The 26358-nt window shown below is 42.3% G+C and overlaps 1 protein-coding gene and 1 long non-coding RNA gene across 8 annotated transcripts in view; one reads left to right on the top strand and one right to left on the bottom strand.

Annotated features, from left to right (window-relative positions):
- CNOT6 (CCR4-NOT transcription complex subunit 6) overlaps nucleotides 1-25390 on the bottom strand; it is a 34319-nt gene extending 8929 nt beyond the window's left edge. The window contains exons 1-7 of one of the 7 annotated variants that reach the window (XM_053376955.1): nucleotides 25274-25376; nucleotides 15297-15425; nucleotides 6785-6898; nucleotides 3993-4179; nucleotides 1350-1435; nucleotides 756-860; nucleotides 599-667 (exon numbers count right to left, since the gene is read on the bottom strand). In XM_053376955.1, coding sequence (XP_053232930.1) covers nucleotides 599-667; nucleotides 756-860; nucleotides 1350-1435; nucleotides 3993-4179; nucleotides 6785-6896 — 559 coding nt within the window. In that variant the 5' untranslated portion in view covers nucleotides 6897-6898; nucleotides 15297-15425; nucleotides 25274-25376. Of the gene's footprint in view, nucleotides 1-598; nucleotides 668-755; nucleotides 861-1349; nucleotides 1436-3992; nucleotides 4180-6029; nucleotides 6053-6784; nucleotides 6899-15296; nucleotides 15426-24835; nucleotides 24959-25273 lie in introns of those variants that run through there. The other 6 variants (XM_053376954.1, XM_053376956.1, XM_053376953.1 and 3 more) reach the window with 6 other exon arrangements.
- On the top strand, nucleotides 25365-26014 carry LOC128407928 (uncharacterized). Its single transcript, XR_008328934.1, has 2 exons — nucleotides 25365-25459; nucleotides 25679-26014. It is a non-coding gene; the product is annotated as an uncharacterized LOC128407928 (long non-coding RNA).
- Nucleotides 26015-26358: the final 344 nt, after the last annotated feature.

The raw sequence follows: 26358 nt of genomic DNA, 5'->3' as shown, positions 1-26358 counted from the left end.
AATGGCTGTGCCATCGTTTGGACAGCATTCAGTTTTGGTGGTGGTGTTTTTATTCAGACAGCCTTACAGATTTCCAAACAGTACAATGGATATATATACATATGGGAAAATGCCTTTTTTTTTAAAAAAAAAGTATATTTCTGCCATATTAATAATGTAGTATTTAGAATATTTTCAAAAGAATGAGAAACGCAAGATGTTTCAATTTCTAAACATATATGACTTCCCCCTTAAAATGTCTATACTACTTGCTATAAAAAATAAAGTGAAATGGAAAGAAGATGCACAGGCACAGTACAGTGGTACCTCGGGATGCGAATGGGATCCGTTCCGGAGCCCCGTTCGCATCCAGAAGCAAATGTAACTAGAGACGGCACGTCTGCGCATGCACACGTCGCTTTTCACCGCTTCTGCGCATGACGCCATTTTGAGCGTCTGCGCATGCGCGAGCGGCGAAACCCGGAAGTAATGTGTTACTTCCGGGTTGCCGCAGAGCGCAACTCGAACGCGCTCAACATTAAGCATATTCAACCCGAGGTATGACTGTAATACAAAATTTCACTGACTGGAAAGAAAGCACAGATTTATTCAGTTCTACCTGTTGGTCTTGTTCGATCTGGTTCTTGCAACATAATCCAAGATCTGGGAGGTGGCTGTTCTGTTGAAACTATTTGCAGAAGACAAAATAATAATAATGAGATAATGATATTTATTCTACATGCCACAAGGAAGTGTTCTAGGAAGTCACTACTTACTTCTTTTTGCAGTACCTGCCAGGTTATCAAGCAAATAATTCAGTAGCCTTCTTGTTCCATCTGGTTCTTGATAGAGATTCAGTATATCCTGTGTAAGTGGGTTTCCTGTAGAAGTGTTTGGGGAAGAGGGTGAGAAAATGAGACCTCAAGAACATCATGAGGTTTTTATTTTTAAAGTGTCTAGTTCAGGAAACTGTTTTTTGCTGAAAATCTCAGACTCTCACTCTATAGAAATATCACCAAAGTGGAGTGGTGGTGGGGATGAGGGGAGGAGAGAAGAGAAGAGAGAAAGAACCAGACAGACACACACACACTATATATATAATATGGACTCTAAGGTTGTACAGGCAAGAAGAAACAGTAAAATTAACACAACGTATTATAAAGGTGGAAAATGTTTTTCAAAACAATTGCAGATTAGAGAAATTTGTAAAAACCATAAGTTCAAAGTGTCTGAATTGTAGTATGCCATTTCTAGTTTAGGTAGTAATTTTATTTCTTAAAATATCAGCTTGAAAGTGATGGCTGGCTGAGGAAGGAGATCAACTGAAAATTGCAAACAAAGGGCATGGGGGAAATAGTTAAAATTCATACCTTTCAAACCCAACGTCTGTAACTGAAAGAGTTTTCCCAGCTCAAATGGTAGGACTCGTAACAGGTTGTTATTTAAATGGAGTTCCCTATTAGCAAGTCACATGAAGACAAAAGTAGTAAGATATATACAGTTAATTGTTTTAAATGAAAATTGTTTCACTACAAAAGAGAAACTGTGCTAACATAGCACATTTCAAAAGCAATGGAAAACTGAACAGCAAAGATTATTGATTTTGCAGTAGTTAAAGACAATGATAAATTAAAGCAAACTGACTAGCACATCTTCTAAACATAAACTTGTTAAACCATTAATGAAGTAAAACTATGGAGAAAGTACTCCTACAGTCAAAATTACTAAGCAAAATAATGTAAAGCGGTTACTATAAGAAATATGCTAACTATAAGAAAGCTACTGGGACTCTTTACCACTCCCCCCCCACCTTAATTCATTGCTCAGTTCACTGAAATCACAATTTCCTGAGCTTCTTTTCATCACAAGCATCTAGAAAGTTGAGCTATTTTATAGTCTTAGCCTTCTGATATACTACTGAGGTTTTGTTTTTTTAAGAAAACCTGCTAGGTAAGAGAAAATTGTTTACCAGGCAGTCAGCAACCCAACTCTTGAAGAAGAGATAAAAGTGAAAGCGGGTAGCTTTGCTCATTAAGAACATCTATGAAAGGACTCCAACTCATATTAGTCATAATCACCTCCTACGACCATTTGAAAACTGGGCTATTAGGTAGGATCAGAGGGTTCTGCCAACTGCAGAGACTCTCTACCTTCTTTGAAAAATTGCTTAGCTAAGTAAGCACAAAAGGGAGAGTACTACAGATGAACAGTCCTTCATGCCCCCAAGAAATATATCTAGTCCTCAGCCTTTTGAAGCACACAGATGTCCTATTCCCTAGTGTGGTACCCTTCAGATGTTGTCGAGATCCTAGCAACAAGAATAATGACCAGGGCTGATGGAAGTTGGAGTCCAACAGCATCTAGAGGACACCTTTGCCCTTGTGCCATCCTCTCAGGGACTGGATTAGGAGCCTAGATCAGCTAGGCACTTTCAACTACCTTGGCCCCTGAACTAATAACTGAGGATCTGCTTGGTCCTCTGTAGAAACACACCCTGAAGTGCTCCTCCACTGAGCACAATTTCCCCACCGCCACAATAATTTTCTCTTTCCCCGCATTGTGAAGAAGGCATAGAAACAGGAGGTGAGAGACAAGGTGGGAGAGAGGAGGGTGAGGTGGAACAAGACTTTTCTTCCTTCTTTGATCCTCTCTTCTCCTCACCATTCATTCAGCATTTCATGAAGTGGAAACATTTAGTAGACTGCCAGACATCTCCTTGCAGCAAAATGAAGAATACACTGGCACAAGGCAATCAAACACACTCCCTGAGGCCTTTTTTGGTGGCCCTCAGCAACATTTTGATGCTCCCAGCTGCAGTCCTCTTGCACCTGCCTTCCCAAAGCTGGGTAAGCAAGACACTGGGTTTTGGGAAAGAGGCATGAAGACTCTGACAGGGTCCTAGAGTCCTCCATCCTCCTTCCCAAAGCCTAATTAGTGCTTTCCCAGCTTTCAGAAGGTGGTGGGAGGGCTCTAGGACCCTGTCAGAGCCTTACACCTCCTTCCCAAAGCCCAGCACCTTTGTTAGCCAGTTTTGGGAAGGCAGCGCAAGGGCTGGGCTGGTGGTGGTCATATTTTGGCCCCACTTCCCACCTCCCACATTACAAGGCAGTGTGTGGCCCATGGGTTCTGTGTCAAACTACTCTTGCAGACCACTTAGTATGAAAAGCTGGACTGCCCAGCACTGGCACCTTCTTCCAATACCAGATGCAAGAATGATATGGTAACACATAACGGAACACTTTCAGAAAGCTGCTAGTAGCAACTTTGAGAACGCATCACAATAATGACACACAAATTAAAATAGTAGGCTTTATGAAATTTATGTGACTGTACTTATTATGACCAATAAGATACCACTCCTTTATGTATTGCATTGAATATCAAGGTGGATGCTGCTTTTATCCTTGTTTAGAAATGTTTTAACCTTGCCATGGGGATTACCAATAAGCCAGCAGGAAAAAGAACCATTAAAGTAAGTGGATTTATCATTTTTTTCAGGGCAACACAGGATTTCATGAAGAGACAACTCAGGATGGCAAATTTGGTATTTAGGAAATGTAACACTTCAAATAAGCAACAAAAATATGAACAGCTGTTTATTCCCATAAAGGACAAATACTTTTAGAAAAAACTTTGGAGTTTGAAACCAGTCATCCAGGTTCAAATTGACTCCTTATCCAAGCAGCCATAAAGCAAGCTAAGAGCCTAAAATGGAACTTTAACCTCTTTCTGAATAGCTGGGCAATATACTCCTGAAATTTGGAGCAGGTTCAGAAGCGAACACCAATATATTTCAGCCCTCCCCAAGCACCAGAAGGCAGAAAGATTGCAATACAAATTGGAAATAAATCAGCCAAGAAGAAGCTAACCTGGGATAGCTTTCTGCTTAATCATAATAAATACTACTACTACTACTACTACTACTAATAATAATAATAAACTGCAATACAAAACCATACCATACAGAAACCTGAAGTAACATCATACTGGCCTCACAGATGCATTTTGTTTACCTGAGTGACACCATGTTTCCGAGCTCTGCTGGTAAACTGCGGATTTTATTAGATGACAGGTCCAAATATACCAGATTGTGAAGCTTGGCAATGTCTGAAGGAATACGGGATAAGGAGTTGTCACTGAGATGCAAAGCTGTTAAGTGGGTCAGTGACCACAAGGATGAACTTAGGCTTCTTACTTTCCCTGAAAGACAAGAGGGAAACATTTTCTGTCTCATCTTGCATTTGTGAAAGTACTTCTGCAAATGAATCAAAACAGCAAAACAGTTTCTGCAAATATCTCCTTCCCCTTTTTGTGTTAGGTACTTTTCAATTCAACCACCAAAACACCAACTCATTTGTCTTTTATTATAAAATGTATTTCAACAGATACATTTGAAATATATGCCCCAAAATTTAACTCGCCACAGTTTTTGTTTAGTTTTGTGATGCACTATGGAAATGGGAATTCAAGGCTTTTGTGCCTCAAAAGTGATCAAATGCTTCTCCATAATAAAGCAGAAATCAGAGGTAAGGGAAGCAGGATCAACAGGTTCCCAAACTCCCCCCCCCCGATCACTTGAAAATCATTGAGGGTCTTGATGGACCACTTTCTGATTTTTCTGCATGTTGTAGCAACTGTAATGTGTTATATTAGATACTCTATGATATTTAATTGTATTTACAGACTTGCTGCAGACCACTTGAGTAAAGTTTGTGCACCAGCACCATTTGGGAACCCCTGATCTAGCTACTAATTCACCCGCAAAGAGAAAAATACATATTTTGAAATGCTAAGAAATCTCCCAACAGAAGCAGATTTTTTAAAAAAAATTCAAGGTTCCAGAATCTTTTTTTTTTTAAGGATCTGACATTACATTTTGGTAGAACAACCTCTGTACTGAGTTCAATAAATATCACTGAACTCATTAATTCCAGAATAAAATACCTGCATGCATGGACAACTTGCTGCCTTTGAGTTTTACAGATCTTTACACCAGTACCTACAGAATACTTGACTAATAGGCTAATTGCCAAAGCATAGTACATCAGCGTGTATTATTTATTACGTTTCTAATCAGAAACTAAAGATCGGGGTAAATGGCTGATTCTTAACATCAAAATGGTTACAAAGCAGTTTTTAAACTGATTTCTGAGGGGAAAACAACAGGAGCTGGTGAACATCTGGCTCAGGATGATTCACCTTTTAGGAACTCTCAGGTGGCTAAACGAGAGGATATGGAGAGCTTAGAAATTATCAGGACAAAAATAACAGTGATTTTAAGAGACAAAAAGGAATTGTAGGAGAAACTGCATACAAAAAGGAGATTTGGAAATGTATCTTTATATAGCCTTTTATATTCTAATGTTAGAGGCTTTTAAGCAAAGGCAGGGGGAGAAAAACCTGGGTGCATAGTACTAAAACAGAATGTAGCTGTTGCAACATTAAGGGAACCTGGTAGGAAGATGAGAATCATTGGGATATAGGTATCCTTTTATATACAGAAAGAACAGTGAAGGCCATGTTGGGGTAGTGTTAATTAGAATGTCAAAAAGCAGAATAGATCGTAAGTCACATTATGTAAACATGAATTTGATTGCAGCACTGATGCAATGTCCCTCCCTTGACCAAAAGTGATGGAGAATGAAATCAGATAAAGGAGAAAGTGTGGCTACAATTACCCTCACATGGACTCCATTCAAAATTGCAACACATAACATGTCTAGATGTAATAGATGGCTGTCCTTGAACATGGAATTGACTAGGAGGGAAGAGACCTTGGACTTGAATGGAAAGAGGTATCCACAATTGGCTGAGAGATGGGAGTTTTGTTGAATCAATTGGAAAAAATGAACATGGTGCTATCAAACTCAACATATATATATTAATGGTAAGTTGCCTGTAAAGAGGAAATTTTCATATATATATATATATATATATATACAGAGAGAGAGAGAGGATCAGTTTTAAAGAACTGAAATGCCTCCAGGACAAAATGTGAAGGTTTTTTAAATCTACAAGTAAAATAAAAAAAGAGAGAATAAGAGATTTACCAGTTGAAACCTTGGTCTGGATGGCATATACCTGAAAGCTCTTAAAGAACTTAAGTATGCAAAATTCTGACCTTATGAGAGGCTGGAATTGGGAAGACAAAAAACATACCACTATTTGAAAAAGGGAATCAGGAAATAACAGACTATTCAGCCTAGAACTGGGTAAACTGATATGACGCATTACCATCTCCACAACCATTAAAATAAAAGTTGCTCGAGAGAATGTGGTTTCTGCAAAGTGAAGTTCTCAGTCATCAAGCTTTCAAGATTGTTTTTTTGCTTGTCAGCAAGCATGTAGACAGGAAGATTCAGAAGACATTGTGGGCAGGATCCAGATTGGAAGTAAACTCAAAACAGAAGAAAGTATTCTTCATCTATTTAACTTACAGCATTCACTTCCACAAGTATTCAGCAATTTACAATGCAATCCTCTGCATGTCTATTCAAAAGTAAGTGGCATCAAGTACAGTAAGACTTACTTCTAGGTAAGTGTGTATTGGACTGCAGTTTGGGATGTTTTTAAAAAACAGATTTTTTGCACAGATTCAGTCTTTTACAAAGCAAAATAGGCTTTCAAACTGTTTGACAAAGGGTGACAAATTTAATTAAGATACTGAAATTAAAAAAATTAACATGCTTTAGATTTTAAACCACATTGTTGTGCTAGAACATTTAATAAAACTGCTTTTTAAAAAAAACACAAAACCAGACTATTTACCATACTACTCTCATGTATCCAATATCTCTCCACTTACCACTTATTTCCAACTCCGCCCAGTGTGACTTTTTTCCATTGGCTGCTTCCTCTGAGGACATAATTGTGTACATCCTCCGTGGGTCAGGTGGATCGTACTTCTCTTTGGGCATTCCTGTCAGAAATAACAGAATAACATGTGTTCCAGGATACATTGCCAAAACAAAATTATTACAAGAAGCACCTCCCTTCTTATAGACTAGAATACTAGAATAATGCCAATCACTGATGAAGGCAATAATTACTATTACAGTGGTATCTCAGTTTAAGAACAGCCCTGTTTACAAACTATTTGGTTTACAAACTCCGCAAAACCGGAAGTAGTGTCCAAGTTGTGAACTTTACCTTGGTCTAGGAACGGAAGGCGAATGGTGGAAGGGAAAGCGTACCTCAGTTTAATAACGAACTTCCGGAACGGATTAAGTTCGTAAACCGAGGTACCATTGTACAAGAAAAAGCGGCAACCTCACTCCTATGCTAATGTCATAACATCCATACATTTGATGGCTTGTAAAAACTCAAGTCACTTAAGTGTGCTTAAAAAGATGAAGTTGGCTTGATGTGAGTAACTCCAAAACCTCCTGAACTTTGCATGGCTGGACTGTAGCTTACTGTTCCAAGACTAGAGTTGCACCTGTTGCGCCACCCAATTTTGTCACACCCATTTTGCCCCTGTCCCCAAGCACTACTAGCATAAGGCTAAGCATGAAGGAACGAGGCACTCAGGCTGAAAAGGTTCCCCACCCCTGCATGAGCCCAAGGTTCACTGCTACTTATTCCCAATCCTCCAAACCATGGTTTGAGCATTCCCTGAATGTGAACAGTACGTTGCTACGTTCCGCACAATGTCTAATCTGCCAGTGACATTTAATACATGCTAATTGGAAGTACTTTCCTGAATCATTAAAAAGAAAAAGAAAAACAGAGTTTGGATTATTCTGATCCACCTATTCTGATCCATTATACTGCCACTGCTTGGTATTTTATCAGCTAACCCCATAGGCACTAAGTTTTCTGATAAATAGGATTCCCCAATGCTTGATTATTTCTGTTGTTATGCAAGTGGAAGATGGGAGAGAATTTGAGGTGTAAACTCCTTTGTGCAGAGAAATAGCACTTGTGGTCAATCTCAACAAAGCGCTCCCAGCTTGACTTAAGAAGGGAAAATGTCTGCCATATCCTTTTCTCAGGTCACACACACAAACATTCCTGGCCTTGAGTACAGGAGAACAAGTCTCAATGGTCCCTATGAAGCATGAACAATTGTAATACAAAGTAGAGGGAACTGAGATCTATTAGAGGAAAGTTTTATAACAAATATAAAAATATTTTTAAAAGTACTGTGTAAACCTCAACAGTCATTGCCTCCAATTGCAAATCTGCATGATTATCTTCAGTTTGGAAGAAAAATTGAGACTCCATCCTCCTCACACACACTATATACCATTAAAGCATTCAGGTTTAGAGCTGACAGCCAGTCTGGATCCTGAGCCCTTATGCACTCCATAGCTTAAGGCAGCGGTGGCGAACCTATGGCACGCGTGCCAGAGTGGGCACACAGAGCTCTCACTACTGGCACGCGTGCCATCAGCCCATCCACACTGTTTTGTTGTTTTTTCCATTTGTGCTCCCGCTCCTCCCCATGCTACTGCGTGCATCCATCCCCATGCTACTGCGTGCATCCACTGCTTAAACCCAGAACTTTTTTTTTTTTTTGCTGGTGTTCGGCGATTGGGCTGTTTTTCAATGGGTTGTGGCAGTGGCTGTTTCTGATTGGGCATAACAGTGTTCGTTATTTGACCCTTGTGATTTTTTTCTGCAGTTTTTTCGGTGCTGGGTGGTAGTTCCCAGCTCCCCCCTCCAAGCCAGGCCTCGCCCATTCCCTTCTGCCCCCCCCAGCTCCAATCCTCTGCAGGCCCCTCGCCTCCCGTGGACCTGACCTACCTGGGCTAGGAGGGTACCTGCGCCTGCCGTGTCTCTGCACACCTGGCCCAACCCAGCCTCACCCCTTTGCCACGGTGACGTTGCTGGAGGGAGGGACGAAGATGGGGAAGACCACGCCAGGATCACGGGCGGAGAGCAGGCAGGCGGGCTTGGCTGTTGGGCTGGCTGGCTGGGGTGGGGGCTATCCCTCTCCTCCTGGCCGCCGCTGCTCACCTGGTCTCAGGGCTGTCCTCCCCATCTCAGTAACCCAAGAGCGAGCGAGCCAGCTTGCCGGGGAGTGCACGAGGGGGGAAGAGGGAGGGAGATGATAACTAAGTGGGTTTCGGTTTTGCAGTTTGGGCACTCAGTCTCTAAAAGGTTCGCCACCACTGGCTTAAGGGGTGTTAATAAAAATGATTTCCTAAGCAGTGTTACAAGGTTTGTTTCATAACAGAAGCACTCCTCTCAAGCACTGAGGGTACACCACAATATTTTAAAAACTCAACAGCCTCTAAAATAACAATTTAGCTGGCTACCATTTATTTCTGATATTGCATATATAGATTTCTATTCATTCCATTAACTCACTCTGCACCACAGTGTTAAGAGTTCTATGTGTAAAAACTGCCCAGCTCCATTTCCTTGCTTGGGGAACTTTCCATTGGCATTCATATTCTTTTCTCCCTCTACCCAGCAATAGGGTCAGCAAGTGTAAGTGGAAACTGCTTACTTTCCTGCCAAATTTGCTACTGCCTCATGCAAAGTAAAGGAGGGGGCTCACCTAACATAGCAACAAATGAAAGCATGGATGGCCTTGACAAAACTTAACAGGTAGCACTGTTTCCTTTCAGTTTAAAACCATCTACAGAACTGGAAAATCTGTCAGGTTGCTAAATGTCTTCTCTAGCCATTTCAGCACTTGAGATGAAAGGACCAAGTCACTATCTTCTCTCCTGTTGAGCCCACCAAGAAGTCACTCCTGCTTGCCTCTCTCTTTCTGGAGAAGCAACTCAAGAGAAAGGCATTGAGCATGTACATTCTAGAGAGGTTTCCGAGAACACTTGAACAACTTTTTAAAATATTTTCAAAAACAGTCATTCAAAAACAGGTCTACTGCTTCCAAAATCTGTTGCCTGAGGCTGGCTCACTATGCTTTGTGGTTAGGACAACAGCTGGGTAATTTTCATCAGAAAGGGCACACATGGTATTTACCATTCCACATAAAGAACAAAAAACAACAGGTTACTAATCTGAGATTAGGGTCAAGTGGATCCAAATTAAGTTTTTGTTTTTTAAAAAAGCTTTACAATTGCCAAACGTGGTGTTACAAGTATGAAATAATTATACAACTATTGTTTGTAAGTATAGAGGTACAACTATCCAGGGATTATTTATTTAATTGGTTTATTTTATTTATATCCCACCCTTCCTTCCAAAGGATCACTGGGGTTGTCATTAGGATCGAGAATGAATCTGAATGTTAATTCCTATGGGATCTTGCAGATTCCTAATATCTTACTGCTATGTTTGTTCATTCAACTCAAAAACATACAAAGATATGAATAAAGAAAGTACCTACAGTGTTTTATGTTGATGCAGCAATGTGCTAATTAGTGTTTTTATAATGGCTGGAGTTATTTGAATATGACTAGGATCTAACTGACCCCAGAGTTTTTTTAATGAAACTGTCAAATGTGTAGGAGGGTTATTAACAATTTTCTTACATCATTCATGATACATACATAGCATATATTAATCTTCAGAAGGCATTAGCACCTTTGTTTCATACATTCTGAAAACCAGTCTGATAAGTTTCCATATGCTGATGTAACCTTTATTTAATTACCCTAAAATATCTATTAAAAGATTAAGATGAACACTGACTGCTCCTTGCTAATTAATTTTTACTTATATATTTTTACTTTACCCCATAACCAAAGTTTTGCTTTCCCCACTAACATTTTATTAATGGATTAGATTTTTAGAAATGTTTCTGCTAAAAACAGGTACTGAAGACATTTCACTACTGCAATAAGGTTCTGAGCAACAGCTCATATTTCTGTATTTCAGAGACAGCTTTTTTCTCATTTTTTTTCTGTTTAATGTAAAATGGTTCCTTTATAGAAGAGGAATATTTGTTGTGCACTGTCAGAATAAGAATATACAACTATCTCATTAATAATCACTTTGGAGTCAGAAAGCAGCAGAAAATGGATAGCTAACAAAGCAAATGTGAAATATCTTCTGTTTTTCTGTTGTTGTTCTTAATGTACTTTTACACTAGAAAAGGATTTTCACATACCACACTTTTAAATGGAAACATAAAAAAACTGATCACATCATAGAAATAGAAGTGAACTACTGAAATGTTTGGCGAGGAAAACAGCTCTGACAAGAGTGAACTCTGATTGGCTTTTCCTTTAATTTACCTTAACACAGGTACAGTGGTACCTCATTTTACGAACTTAATCCATTCCGGAAGTCTGTTCTTAAACCGAGGCGCGCTTTCCTTAATGAGGCCTCCCGCCGCCAGTGCCCTTCCACCATTCGGCTTCTGTCCTTAGACTGAGCTAAAGTTCACAAACTGGGACACTACTTCTGGTTTTGCGGAGTTCGTAAACTGAACAGTTCATAAACCGGGCTGTTCTTAAACCGAGGTACCACTGTATTACCAACCTCGGATTTCAGCTCATAATTTAAACCATTTTAATTCAGAATGCATCAAACATCTTGCTACATCTTTCCTAGAGCATTGTATTTTTAGATGGGCAAGCAATCACAAAAACCTTTAACAATATGCTATTACTATTTGATGGATTATATTAGCCATTACCTAAAAAGGCAATTTCCTAGTGACACAAGCCCCCAAGACTTGCTTCTATAATAGTAGTTACCTTTTGAAAACTCCATCCTTAACTAGACTTCATACAAACTTGTCATTCACGAAAATACGTTCACCTCCGGTTAAATATCCTTTGGGATATGTGGACGGCAAAACCGGAAGTATTTTTCCAGGTTTCGTCACGCATGCATGCGCAGAAGCGCTCTATGTGCAGCATGCATGCGCAGAAGCGGTAAACCGCACCACGCGCATGCGCAGAAGCAGCACCTCTGGATACGCACACCTCGGGATCTGACCGGAGCTCTGGAACAGATCCCGCGCACAACTGGAGGTACCACTGTATCAAAATTAAGGTACACTGCCTAGAAACCTGAGTGTTAGTACCACACAGTCCAAACTGCAGTATTTTGGCATTCAACAGGTAAGATTCGGGACATGGAATTCACCTCATAATGAAGGCCAGCCCAGGGCAAGAGAAGGCAAGATACAGGAGATGGAATGTGGACCTCTTAAAACACTATTGCCCTTTCACACATTTCAATTGGGCCTAGACTGAAAAACCTCCCTCTCGTTATAGTAGCTAGGAACATGTATGCAATTTGCATTCCAAAGTAAAGCCATTGCCAATCTGATGCCCTCCAGATGCTTTGGACTGCACTGGAAAGTTTCAGAGATACTTGTGAGCCACTTCATTACCAGTAGCTCTAGCCACACAACCATTGGGGCTTGATGACGGACATAGCATTTGCATGTGTGTGCAGTGAGAGATAGATATACCCATTTCTGCAGGATTTGGATAATTTTCCTACAAAGAAGCAGGCTTTTGTGCAATTTGTGCAGACGCCATTCCGGTTAAATCAATCAGTAATCCATGCATGGATACACGTTATCTGGGTGAGGTTCACATAGTTTAAGATTAATTTTATAAATGCAGTGCCAAAATACCACACAATACTGGCATTATTAGAAAGCTCCCTAAAACAGAAGCAAGCAAAAATTTAACAAAACTGATGCGAGCGGTTAAAAAAAAAAGATGAAAAGGAAATATAGACCATTCTGATTGATTTAACTGGAATGGAGTCTGACAGGCTGTAATCCATTGCTTCACTGAGTTGTAAGCATGTGCACTTGTGCCTAAGACTGCAACCAATTTGGTACATAGCAAAATCTTAACACACAACCATTTTTTAAAGACTTTACTGTTCAATTTACCATACATGTTTACTGCTAGAATACACTACTAAGAATTAAAGATTAAGCAATGTGATAGTCAGTGCAATATGAGTAAGAAAATTTCTTTGTGCCTTTTTTCAAGTTTAGGCATCTCTTTTGGTAGTTCCCACAGTTCTCTCACTCTGTCCCATTCCAATAGGGGTTGGAACAGCATCACCCAGTTCAGATACAGGTTTTGCCTAATACAAGCAAAATTAAATTAGTAGGTAAAGTGACATAACTGTTGTATGCCTCTCCCTTGGGAGCTGAATAATGCTGAAAATCTACCTATGAATGTACAATGAAGCTCTATTTTCCATTTCTTCAGCCCCAGGAGCTAGGGAAAACCAAAGAGAAAGGAGTCCATTTCAGACTTCACTTTTGGCTTTTAAAGTCCCCACTAGCTACTAAAACAGAAGTAGTGACAGCCATTTCACACAGCCTATAAACCAATGTTCTGTGACAGGAAAGTGAGTTGAACTAGATACTTGCTATCCTGTGGGAGCAGGCAAGGCAACAGAGAAAACTTTCCCTTGTTCTTTGTACACAAACATTATAAGCCTGTATGCATACTGCAAGGACTACTGTATTTCAACCAATTCTCCTTAGGGCAACAGGGACATTTATAAATAAGGTTATATGCATATAAACAAGTTGTGTGTATAAAAACCGCAATACCTGTCATTTTTGTAGACTGGAACTTTACAAGCACTATAGAGGACTGGTCTATTAATTGGGCAGGTAGCCAGAATTTATCTATTAATTAGATAGGTAGCCAAGAAAGCTCATTTCCTGGTTAAAAGCAATCCCTTTTCTCCATTTATTTCATTTCTTAACCTATTGGGTTTACAAAATGTAAGGAACGTTCAGAGAAAGTTGGCGACCAGTAAACTTTACATCGCCTCTGGCCCCCATTTCTTGCAGACCAAGTGTGCAGTAAGCTTCACTTTATCATGACTATATGTCATGGATGGCCAATTCCTGTCATAGCTGAATACTCAAAGCAGGCCTCTAGTAAACAACTTCTGCAATCTGCTGATCTTTAAAACTTTGGGTTATTAATGAAGAGAATTTTTAATCCTCAGAGATCTCTCAAACACAATAAAATTGTCTGTTTATTTACCTGCCTTATTCACCTGTCTGCATTTTTACAGCAATAGTTTTAATTTCTGCATTACAAAAAACAATTGTTATTTGTCTGTTCTAGACCCGACAGGTTGTTTTATAAGTTTTTGCTGCTATCATACTCCGCCCCTCATAGCTTTCTTACTCAAAGGAAAAAAAATCAGAAGATGCAAGTTCTGACTGTAAATAAATTTTACTACTAAAAAAAAGAAAGTCTGGTCTTTCAAGGAGTCCTGTGGCACCATAAGGACTAAACTTTTTTGTAACATGACTGTAGCCCTATGCATGGTTTCCTGGAAGTAAGCTTCACTGAACTTACTGGTGCTTACTTCTGACTGCATACGTTTTAAACTTCCTAAACAAAGTGAACTTTAAGAAAAGGTCTTTAGTCATCTGAATGCACTCATTAGTGTTTAGTTATAAATGCAAACAGTACTTCAAATAAGTGCTACTGTTTAAATTACTATGATGAAGTAGAAATCCCAATTTAAAAAAAAATATTTGAAAGCCTTGTTACCACCCCATTCATTTGCCAGAGCAAAAGGAAACTGTCTTGTCACTTGGCACTCCAGAGGATGGTGACATCACTCCTTCTCTAACCCCATCTCCCCCCCCCTTCTGCTGCCCTGTTTTCCCCCTCCAATAAATCACTGTTTGTGTGAACCAAGAGTCCAGAATTCAACCCTGCCAGACCATGTTTCTGAAGAAAAATCCTTTCAATTCTAGGAATAAATATGCTTGTAAAGAACTCACAGTATTTTTTTAAAAGATCTTTTGGATAAAAATATTGAATCAGCAGAAGTCACATTTTAGATTACAGCGTTCAAAATTCCACTTTGTAGCCACAGACTACTATCTAATCTAACCAAAACAAGCATATGCAATAAAGCCAGCCTTGCAAATGCAAGTTCATTCAAAACAGCTCAGCAAACCTCCAACTATCATCAGTTTTGAAAAATAGGTGTCAACTGATTGGGTCAGACATGCCTAATACTTAATATCCATTAGGTTTTCATGGATTCCCAGGTGCTCCTACAAAGTACCCCTCTTATCTGTTTCTTTCTATGAACTGTAAGAGTGAAAAGCTCCCTGCAAAAACAAAATCTCACATGACACCAATACTGGAAAACCTATCAATTCAACACTTAGTCCAGAATGAATGCTATTAAGTATGTTTTGCATAATTACCATATTTTAACTTATACTGGAACTGAGTAAGAAAGAAGAGCATCTGGATATATGCTTATTCATCATTCTTGTTAATTTGCAAAAACCTAGCATCTCAATGGCTATTGTACACTTATTAAGTATAGTGTGGTGCATTACATCAAACAAGCAAGAGTTTCCCCCTTTAAGTCTAATTCCCTATCAGTTGACTATTTTAAGGCTGCTAAATTTACACAATATTTACCGGTAAGAATGTGCCAGGAAAATAAGGAAATTTCACGCTGCTCTGGATTTTGTACTCCCTGCCATCAGATTTGCAGTACTCCCAGTCAAATCCACATTGGAAGCCACATATGGCTGACCACTAGGAGAGCTGCAAAACAGATTAAGAAAAAGAAGAGGAAATCCAGTTAGGCTAACGTTCCTATTTTTGGTAAAAGGAATTGTAGCAAATAAGCTAAAAACTGGAAGACTTAAAAGCTTATTTGCATTGTTTTAACTTATCAAGACAGAAAATCTGTAACACCTGCTATTGACACCCCCTAAAGCACTTGACAGTACTTCAATATTTTGGTGAAGCAAGTTAGGCTTGGTCTTGTTTTTTAAAGAGATGCAAGAAAGACACTCAAGTACCTGAAAGTCAAGGTCACTGCCTCCCACATTTTCAAACTGTGAAAGATGAAGCTCTATGCAGAGCTAGTTGCAAAAGAAGCAAAACACACTATGGCTGGTGCAAAGTTCTTCATTTTTTTGGTCTCATTTTCAGTTATTTAATCAGATACAAAGTAGAGTTAAATGTAATGAACCCTACAATCCAACTACTTAACACACACTGACATTGCATCTCCAAGGAGAAGGATGCATTAGTGATAAAAGATAACCCCAGCACAGGCATAGGCCTTAGCAGTGGATACAGCACAAATGAAGTGGTTCATAGAAATGTGAAAAAGGCAACAGGATTAATGAGCGGGATGCAGGCAAGTGGGATAGGAAAGGGAGAAGTCCAAGATGGTCCATGAGTGGAAAAGACAGATCTGAAACAATGGCAAAATAAGTAAGAAAGAGCCGGTGGCTTCAGTAAGAAATGTAAAGTTCTTTTTCTGTCATTTTCAGGTTGACAACTTGCTAGGACAATGAAAAGGAAGGGAACAGGGATTTTATGGGTGGAAGACTAATTTACAGTAACAAGCATAAGTTTGAAGCTAAAGCTAAGACAAAACACAATACAATAAGAAAGGTAATGGGACAAAGTCTGGATTTTTATGGATCAGTCATGACCTATCACTGCTATCACATCTGCAGCATATTGCAGGGTTCAACTGAATTCCCTTACCTTCTTATTCATCCAAACATAAAACATTCTGTTCAGATCTTTCAGACTGCTTTCCTTTGAAATCATTAATTGAAATCCATCCTTCTTACAAATGAAGAAACTGAACAATATTCCAAAAGAAGAATCATCACTGCTTTACAGCTGAATACTGCCCTAGTCATACTGAAACGAACACTGCAAAAACTGTGTTTCCTTCCTTTTAGGCTGTATTATCATCATCCTGGGATTGCCCATCTCAAAGGCTTTTTCCTCCTTAACTGTTTTTAGTTGATGACCTTCTGTGTAATGATACTGGGAAATAAGCATGTTACTAGCTACTCATGCTGGCACTGCATATTCCCTCCCTGGTCTGAAAATTGTAATGCATAAGCAGAAATGAACTCTCTTCCAAGCAGGACATTATGGGAAATTGTAACTGTAAGGGTTCATGGTTATCTGAGGGAAATTGTCAGAGTAAGACATTGCTGTTTGCTTTTTTAATATAAGTATTCACTCAAAATGCATAGGGAATGAATCTTAAATCTGCATTCCCTATGAACTCAAAACAATCTTAACTTTGAAAGAAAAAACTGTAGCAAGCTATAAGCAGTATCCAATGAATACTACTCAGCAGTGAAAACATTTCGAACATGAGCCTCATGGGTAAACTACTATGTTACTCATCCAAATTACAAGTAAGCAAAGAGACATTAATCCCCACCCCATACTGTGAAAGGTATCATTGCACAGAGTAAGATACGGATTTTAATTCAATGGTACACACTTTTATCACAAGCATGCACAATATGGGTCATGTTCAGCCTGTCTATCACAGTAGAGCACTACAACATACTGTTCATTCTTCCAACCATAATCTAAAAGTAGTTTAAGCCCCAAACAATGTGTGTGGGGGGATATTACTTCTAGTATTTAGTATACACAGTAGATCTAGACAGGAAGGAACATGCATGAACATTTGTATGTACTCTACACAAAAAATCAAGAACTTAGCATCATTTAGCTTAATAGTCTAAACATCTAGATGTTTTTCATTGTAATTACGCTACCAGAAGCCCTTGGACCTAATTTTACTTCCTCTTTAGCTTCGGTTTCTTACATATTTGGAAGTGTCAATTTACAACACACTTTTATGACTGTATCCTGTAACAGCCTCTTCACATGAGGAATGTAACTTTAATTTTCAAAGTCCATGTTGGCATATCATACATGCCATAATAAAGACATTGCAATTTTTCTGCAGATATTATGACAATACAATATAGATTACCTAAATAATGTGCTACTTACCTGGGGAATATAGAAACTGTGGAAGTTGGGTAAACAGCTGACAACCCAACACACTTGCCTATTAACCCCTTTCTCACTGCTCAGGTCACTATTTACCTACAAATGGCAGCCACCACCGTGCTGTGCTGCTTTCCTACCTTGTGGAAATGCAGCCAAGTACAATGGCTGCTTCTGCATGCTCTTGTCCCCTCAGAGCACATGTAAGCTCAGACTTACAGCTTCTATAGTGATGGAACCCTACAAGGACGACTATGCATATTTTAGGTCAAAGATTAGGGGGTGGGGGATTTCAACAACTTTAAGAGCTGACCACTATAACTGGAAAACCACTTTGCACAGAAGGAAATCCCCCCTCACTAATACCAACAGACTGTTAATCTTCACAGTCTGCTACAGAAGATTGCAGTAAAATAGCAGAGGGTTCCCATCCTGCACACTACCTTCCAGCCCTTTGTGATTGTATAGCCTGGACAAATCCAAGATGCATACAAAGCCTTTCAGTTATTAGCTTTGTGTGGTCATGATTTATTCTGGTCTGAATGAGTTAAAGGCTCTCTCCTTTTTTGAGGTTCAGAGACATTCACATAACTTAGGATCTTTTATCTTCTGCCTTGTCGACTGTTGGTTTGATGCCATGAATTATACAGAACTTTGCACTTAGCCATTTACTAAGGGGCAAATAATTCCTATACTGCATAAGAATAGGAAGGCTCAATTTTCACCCTGTTACAGATTACACCTGCATGACCTTACACTATATTGATCCTGCATCCCTTACTACCCTAACAGACAGAGAAAACACTCAACGAAAGAATCACAGAACTCCATCTTCTGTTTCAGTTTTTTAGCTCAAATACTTGAATGCAACTGTATTGATTAGTATAGAGATCATATCATTCTGACATGGTTCTTGTTTTAACCCTCACATTTTAGGGGAAGCTTACAGGAATCTGATTTTCAATGCACAACACAATGTGCCCAAAAATTATGAAACAGGACATGTTTTTACAAAACATGCTACTTCTAAAACAGAGGTTATGTTTAGACAGGTCAGTGTCTATCAGTTAATTCTTAGAGACACCATCAGTTCTCAGATACACCACCAGTGGTCCTTTTTTGGGAATAAAACATGAGATGTGATGTATCAAGGCTATACTTCACAAATTCATTTTTAAGCTACAGACTTTGGGGGAAAATTAATGCTGCTTAGCAATCAGTTTAAACTATATGTGCACTGACAACAGGTTTGTCTAACACACAGGCTACTCAGCTTTAAGGGTAGCTACATGTAAAAACTACATAAGAAAGGAGTTTGTATGTTAAGTGAAATTTTATGGACTAAGATGTGAAAAATATTAAAAAGACCTTACTGCTAATGAGCATTTGAAGTATTTCTCTTAGCACCACACCTCAGTGTGAAGTAGGTAACAGGGTTCCATGAGGTATTTTAGGTACAGATTAGAATGTTGCCACAAGTGAAAAATGACATGTTTAAATGTTAACACACATATGCACATCTCAAATGCTTCAGGGTTAACTAGTTTCATAGCCTTGTAAGATAAATTGCTAATTACCAAATACGGTAAACCTAGTATAGCCTTGTTTTTAACTCATTGCCCAGTTGTCATATGTGATGAGGAATTTATCACAGGGGAGAGAATGAACTGCCCAAAAGAGAGAACCTGTTTGCTCCCTCCTTCCCCCATTCCATGCAGCAGCTCTTTGCATTTCTATAGTGGGTGGGGAGGAGAGTAAGACCCTCCTTCCTTGTCTAGGACCTGAAGCGCTTCATCCTTCCTCTGGCAGACCACTGCATTTCAATATTTGGTGTGTAGGAGGTGAAGCTTCCTCCCCTGCATCCAGCACAGAAACCAAGAAAGCTGGTGGTGGAAGGAAGAAGTAATGCTTCCTGCTGCACTTCTGCAAGACACATTAACAATCAAATCTCCCACACCTTTATTGTAGAAACACAGCACACTGGCAGCAAAGGGACAAAGCAATCCCCAGCATGCCTCAGTTCTATACTGGATGCATGGGAAGTGAAGCACAATGCTGCATGTCCTACATGTTATCACAGCGGGCTAGCAGCAGATGGATTCTGAGCATCCAAAGGGTGGGCTTTTGTGTTTTATGTACATGCTGGTGGCAAAGTGACAGGGCAATCTGTGACAATGCCACAAGCCTACTAAGCATCTATGCATGGGAGATGTGGCCCCTTCCTGCATGTTTGGCATAGTAACCATGCAGGATAGCTGTAGAGGCATGGATCACTTCATCCCAGTACTTAGTCCACTTCACCTCTTCCTGCACACTCATCATAGAAACCAAGCATGAACGCAGAGGAGGTAGTGCGCTCACTTCCAGCTTGCAATATGTTTCACTAGCCTGCTTTTAACTCATAAGGAGGACTGGCAAAGAAGGGAATGAGTGCTCCATTCATGTTCCACTGTCCCTTGTACAAGTTTTTTTAAAAGTGCAGGCTTGTAATTTTTGGTAGCTAATCCATATACGCTTTTGCCACCTTAGCCAAATACCAATGTTCAAATGCCATACATGGAAGAATCTCCACTCCCCAGCCCCACTCACGCCTAACATTTACACAGTTGATGCAACTCTTGCCTACAAGCAGAGTTCAATGGAGATATGCATTATACCGTATTTTTCGCCCTATAGGACGCACTTTTTCCCCTCCAAAAATGAAGGGGAAATGTGTGTGCGTCCTATGGGGCGAATGCAGGCTTTCACTGAAGCCTGGAGAGCGAGAGGGGTCGGTGCGCACCGACCCCTCTCGCTCTCCAGGCTTCAGGAGAGCCCCACCGCCAGCACCACAAGCTCGGGGGACAGCGGGAGGTGCAGCGCACCTTTCCCGCTGTCCCCCGACTTGGTTAGAAGGCTGGCGGGGGGAGAAGCCTGCTCCTCCCCATCGCCAGCCCCGCAAACTCGGGGGACAGCGGGAGGCACAGCGCGCCTTTCCCGCTGTCCCCTGACTTGGTTAGAAGGCTGGCGGAGGGCTTTCCCCTCCTCCAGCCCCGCAAGCTGCCAGAGCGATGCCAAAGCTGCACGCAGCTTCAGAATTGCTCTGGGTCCCGTTCTGGGGGAGAGGGAAGCCCCTCCTCCAGCCCTGCAAGCTGCCAGAGCGATGCCAAAGCTACACGCAGCTTCAGCATTGCTCTGGGTCCCATTCTGGGGGCTGGGGGAGAGGGAAGCCCCTCCTCCAGCCCCGCAAGCTCCCAGAGCGATGCCAAAGCTGCACGCAGCTTCGGCACGGCTCTGGGTCCCGTTCTGGGGGCTGGGGGAGGGGGAAGCTCCGCTTTCCCTTCCTCCAGCCCCGCAAGCTGCCAGAGCGATGCCGAAGCTGCACGCAGCTTCGGCATTGCTCTGGGTCCCGTTCTGGGGGCTGGGGGAGAGGGAAGCCCCCCCCTCCAGCCCCGCAAGCTCCCAGAGCGATGCCAAAGCTGCACGCAGCTTCGGCACAGCTCTGGGTCCCGTTCTGGGGGCTGGGGGAGGGGGAAGCCCCTCCTCCAGCCCCGCAAGCTCCCAGAGCGATGCCAAAGCTGCACGCAGCTTCGGCATGGCTCTGGGTCCCGTTCTGGGGGCTGGGGAAGCCCAAGCTTCCCCCGCCCCAGCCCCGCGCCTGGGGGGGGGGGGGAAATAAATTTTTTCCCCTTTATTTCACCCCCCAAAATCTAGGTGCGTCCTATGGGCCGGTGCGTCCTATAGGGCGAAAAATACGGTATGTACAATTTGAATGTCTGCATAGGGTTATACAGAAATTAAGATGCAAGTTATTTAACTAATCTGCATCTAAATTCCATACCAAAACAGCCAGATTTAATGTACCATACCCAAAGAACAGGATTTTGGTGGACCATTTTCTATCAAAAGAATGCAACTTCTTTCTTAAAATAAAGCTGTCATACACTGGGTGGGTTTTTAAAACTAATTTGAGAAATGCATGGGCTAGCATTACAACATACTTACTAAAAATACACCTTATTAATCCACACAAGCCAATATGTACATCTAAAGATATACATTACCAAAAATAATTACCTGCCCATGCAGTACTGTGGTTTCATTTATTTTTATATTTAAGTTCTTAATTACTGAAACACAAATAGCCTGAACTTGTCAAGACTACACTTAGGATTTCATTACAAAATGACACAGGACAATCTCCCTTATAAAGAAAAATGAACTGATCCAAGTGTTTCAAGTGAAAAGTGAATAAAGCATTAATCCATATGTGAATGGTTCCATTTCAGCAATACTGTGAATAAACCCCCAGAGAAGACTTCATTCCTAGCAGCACACTCCAGAGTCCAGCTGAACCAGCAGGAAGAACACAGGGTGGATAATTCTGTAAAATTACCCCAGTGGAAATGTTGACAAATCCCCAATTACGAGACCTGCTCTAGGATGAAAAGAAATGCAAGAGACAATACAATTACCAGTCAACACTTGCCAACCTTCACATTCATACCAAATAATTACCATAAATATTCCTTAATCCTTTTGAATTTTAAGTCTCTGTTACCAATATGGTGAAATCCAGATAAGAAAATAACCCTGAGACATACCAGACACTGTAGAAATCCCCAACTGCTTATACAGCACAATTCAAAAATCTCTGCAGGAAACCTCAACAACATAATCATATAAATGTTAGATCTTTACTATTATAGAATATGAGAATCATGGAATTTCCATTATCTATCTTAAGTTATAGTGAAAATTTATGAGGTTTTCCTAAAAATCCTTGTCTTTTACTACAGATATTTAAAAGGCTTAACGGGGAAAAAAACTCACCTAAAATAAATTTTAAAACCTCCCAGATCATTCAACTAGTAAAAGATGAAGGTTAGCCAAAACAGGTGCTGTTACATTTTTTAATTATCGTTTTATTTTTTACTTTTGGGTTATGTCCCTTCACCAATACAAAAGTAAAATTCAACATAAAAATCTACCACTAAAAACACAGAACTCACAAGCAACCTGTACATAAAAATATCTTTCCTACCATATATTTTGGATCAAATTCACAATTGTATACTACCCCTTAGAATCTCACCCTTATAAGGAACAGCCTGCTGAAGTTTTGCTTTCTTAGCGGCCTAAAACAGCACTTCATTAGATACTCCATCTACACAAAAACATATAGAACAAATTTGCTGTTGTAGGTAACCCCAAGAGATCTGCATTCTAATCCTGTTTACCCCTACAGTGGTACCTCGGTTTACTAACCTTTCCGGAAGTCTGTTCTTAAACCGAATCCATTCTTAAACCGAAGTGTGCTTTCGCTAATGAGGCCTCCCACCGCTGGTGCCCTTCCACCATTCAGCTTCTGTTCGTAAACCGAGGTAAAGTTTGCAAACCAGAACACTACTTCCGGTTTCGCAGAGTTTGTAAACCAAATAGTTCATAAACAGGACTGTTCGTAAACTGAGGTACCACGGTATATGTGTGTGTTCTACAGACTGAGGCCCAGCCAAGCCAAGCCAAGCCACCAAGCTACCTGCATATAAACAGTATTCCTGCCCCCAGCTCATTACATTGGACAGCACAGCTGTCAATCATTCCTGCAAAAGCTCTTTCCTTTCTATTTCAGACACAGGCTGTCTATTGTGGCCTTCTTATTGCAAGCTAGCCCTTTCAGATACAAGGGTAATGTAACCAAGCTTAAATTTATCCTGAAGTGCAGGTTTTGTTCCCAAGAACCAGGCTTATTTATCCACGGCAAATACGGACCTATAGTTTTAAATTTACACCTGCCTGTTCTATTTAAATTAATTTTAAGAGGTTGTTGAGGTGTGGAGAAGAAAAACAGCTGTGCAATGCAAGCTTTCCTTTCTTCCTGCTTATTTCCAGAAGTGTTTACACTTTCAGTTTTTATTAAACCAGCTTCCCCCCCACTACACCTGTACTTTTATCTTAGTTGCTTTTAAGTGCAAAAATAAAAATAGCAGTTTGGTGCATTTGTATAGAGCCACGCCAACCCCACAAACCAGAATCCTAACACACTTATTAGACACTTCAAGCAAATGAGCCCTGCCCCCCCTACCCCCACACTACTCCCACCACCCCACAGCTCTTGTCAACAGGCACTGAGCACGTCACTTCCTCCAGAACCTTCCCACAGATTCCAGGAAGGCTCAGCCGCCCCTTCCAAGTGCAAAACACCAACCCCCGTCTCTACTTTCCCAGACCAAAAACTTTTTTCTCCTCGGGAGAACTCCTCCTCCCTGCCAACCCCAACAGGGCTCCTTTTGTTTCCTGAAGAGCAATAATGCCCTCCAAATCAACTGTGCCAGCTCCAAAGCACCACCACACACGCCAGTAATTTTTGTTTTGTTTTGTTTCAAAACACCGCCGCCGCCGCCACCACTCACTCTCCACCACCTTCAGCGCAATAGGCCGCTCGCCTCACCCGCCTCGTACACAAGCAGTTTTATTTGCTACCCCGGCGCCCCCCCCCCGCACAACACGCTCCCTTCAAAAGCCCTCGCCCAACCACCACCACCCACCCGCCCCGTCCTCGTCCAGCCATGCATTTCACGCACTCCAGAGGCGCAGGGCCCGGAGACCCCGCTTCTTATCTCGCGACGTATTTACCTCGCCCGTCTCCCTCCGCGCCCCTTCCCCGAAGAGGAGTCGCGTTCCCCTTCCCCTCCCAGGCTGGATTATTATAAAAATAGTAACACCGACAACCCCCCCCCCAAACCTCACAGGACCCAAACACAACCCCCGCTCCCCCTCTCTGGTCAGCAGCCCCCCACGTTAACCTTGTCAACACGACCCACCCCCGACAAACCGACCCACAAACATCTCCTCGACCCCCCCACCCACCCCGGAAAGTCAGCCATCTCTCTCCGCGTCCCACAGGACCTCGAATGCGCCGCCGCTCTCCGCGCCTCCCACCAAAATAATCCTTCGGTCGTCCCCCCCGCGCGCCCCCATTATGATTACCCGGGGCACTTCTAACCGCCCCCCTCCCGTCAGAAACCTGCTTTCCTCAGGCCGTGGTCGCCGCTGCCGCCACCCCCGCCCCATAGATTCATTCGACGGGGTGGGGGGGCGGTTGAGGAAGAGCCGCCTCGACCCCCGCTCCCTCTTCCTCCTCCTCGCCGCCGCCTTTTCCATCGGCGCGGCCGCCGCCCCCGTACCTGTAGCTGCAGCATCCCCGTCTCTGCGCTGCCTCTGCCTGGCTCTTTGTTTCCTGCCGCGGGCCGGACGGGAGAACGGGCTCCCCCCGCCTCCTCCTTCTCCTCCTCCTTCTCTTCCTCCTCCGCCTCCTTCTCACACTCATTGAAAGCAAACAAGCATCATGGCGGCGGCGGCAGCAGCGACGGCAGAGGCAGCGCTTAAGCCCGGCCCACATCGCCTCGGCTCACAGGCTCCGGGCGCCGAGGCCGCCCCCTCCTCCCGCCGCCAGGACGCGCGATTGGGTGGCTGGCGCTGGGCGGGCGGTGCTCCGCTGGCCCGGCCGAGGAGCGAGCGCTGGCGGAGAGGGGCAGCCGGGGCGCCGCTGCGCCTTCCCGGGGAGCGAGAGGCGGGCGCCCGGTCCGCGCGCGGCGGGAGGGAGCTCCACTGGACCCACTTACCTCGGAGGAAACGGGCACGGGGAGCCGGGCAGTTGGAGGAGGGCTAGGCCTCGACCCTGCGGCGGGGCACAGTTAGGCGCAACTCAGGCCGGCATCCGTCGGGGTTTCGCCCGCCCAGTTTGTGCCTGGGACCCGGCTGCAAGAAGTGCACTTTCTCGGAAGGAAGTCGCTGGGACTTGCCTCGGAGTAGGAGCGGCCTGCAAAACCCTCCATGTGACGGAGCGTTGCTGAAGTTGGGGGGGGGTTGCTCCGGAGGAAACGCGCGCAGTCAGGCTCGGGGTACCCGGAGGTGGGAAGGGGTCGAAGTGGAGTGAATGGCGGGAGGGTTGAAGGGCAAAAGTGAAGGGGCTCGGGATGCCTGCCACCTTCTGGGCAAGGATTAACAGCGCCGTCTTAATTTTGCAGTGTGTGCATGCGAGCGATTGGGGCATTAACGACGTGCAGCCAGTATCGGTTTGATTATGATTATCCCGCCACTGCGGACCCATCTGTTGAATTCCTGCTCCAAAGGCGCGCAGGTCAGCCCTCCGTGGTGAGAAGGAGAAAAGCGGTAACCTCCTGTTTGGAATTCCAGGGTGGCAGCCAAAAGATGATGCCATCATAAATTTGTTGGATTCAACGGTGCTACCCGATTCTGTTGTTCTGGTTGTGTTGATGCGGTAAAAAGTTGACGGCTTGTAATGTCACAAACCCAAAATTGAGGCCTTTACGTCACATTGGTTAATAAATACTAACTTCTTCTCCATGGTTCTCAGTTCTTATATTGAAAGGATGATCTTTACCTCTGAAGATTACCATTCAAAAAGGCTGTTGAGAAGGTACTTGCCCCTGTTTAAAATGTCGCACATGGCTATCCTAACCAAGCCTTAAATTTAGGAAACACATTTCTGGGGGGGGGGCTATGAGGATGAGGCTGCTTGTTTCACCCCTGTCATTGTTCTGCTCTACCTCCACAACTTGGAAGGTGATTTTCTGAAGCTGAGAGTCTCCTGTACTCTATGTTTACTTTTTTCAGGGTGAAAGCCTGATAGCTACGATCTTTCTTGGACCTCATAGTGTTAACAAATTCTTCACTGGGCTACCAG

The sequence above is a fragment of the Podarcis raffonei genome, chromosome 2 (assembly GCF_027172205.1).
Source record: "Podarcis raffonei isolate rPodRaf1 chromosome 2, rPodRaf1.pri, whole genome shotgun sequence".
Classification (NCBI taxonomy): domain Eukaryota; kingdom Metazoa; phylum Chordata; class Lepidosauria; order Squamata; family Lacertidae; genus Podarcis; species Podarcis raffonei.
The sequence above is the reverse complement of the archived record's forward strand: the minus strand, read 5'-3'. Positions and strand labels throughout refer to the sequence as shown.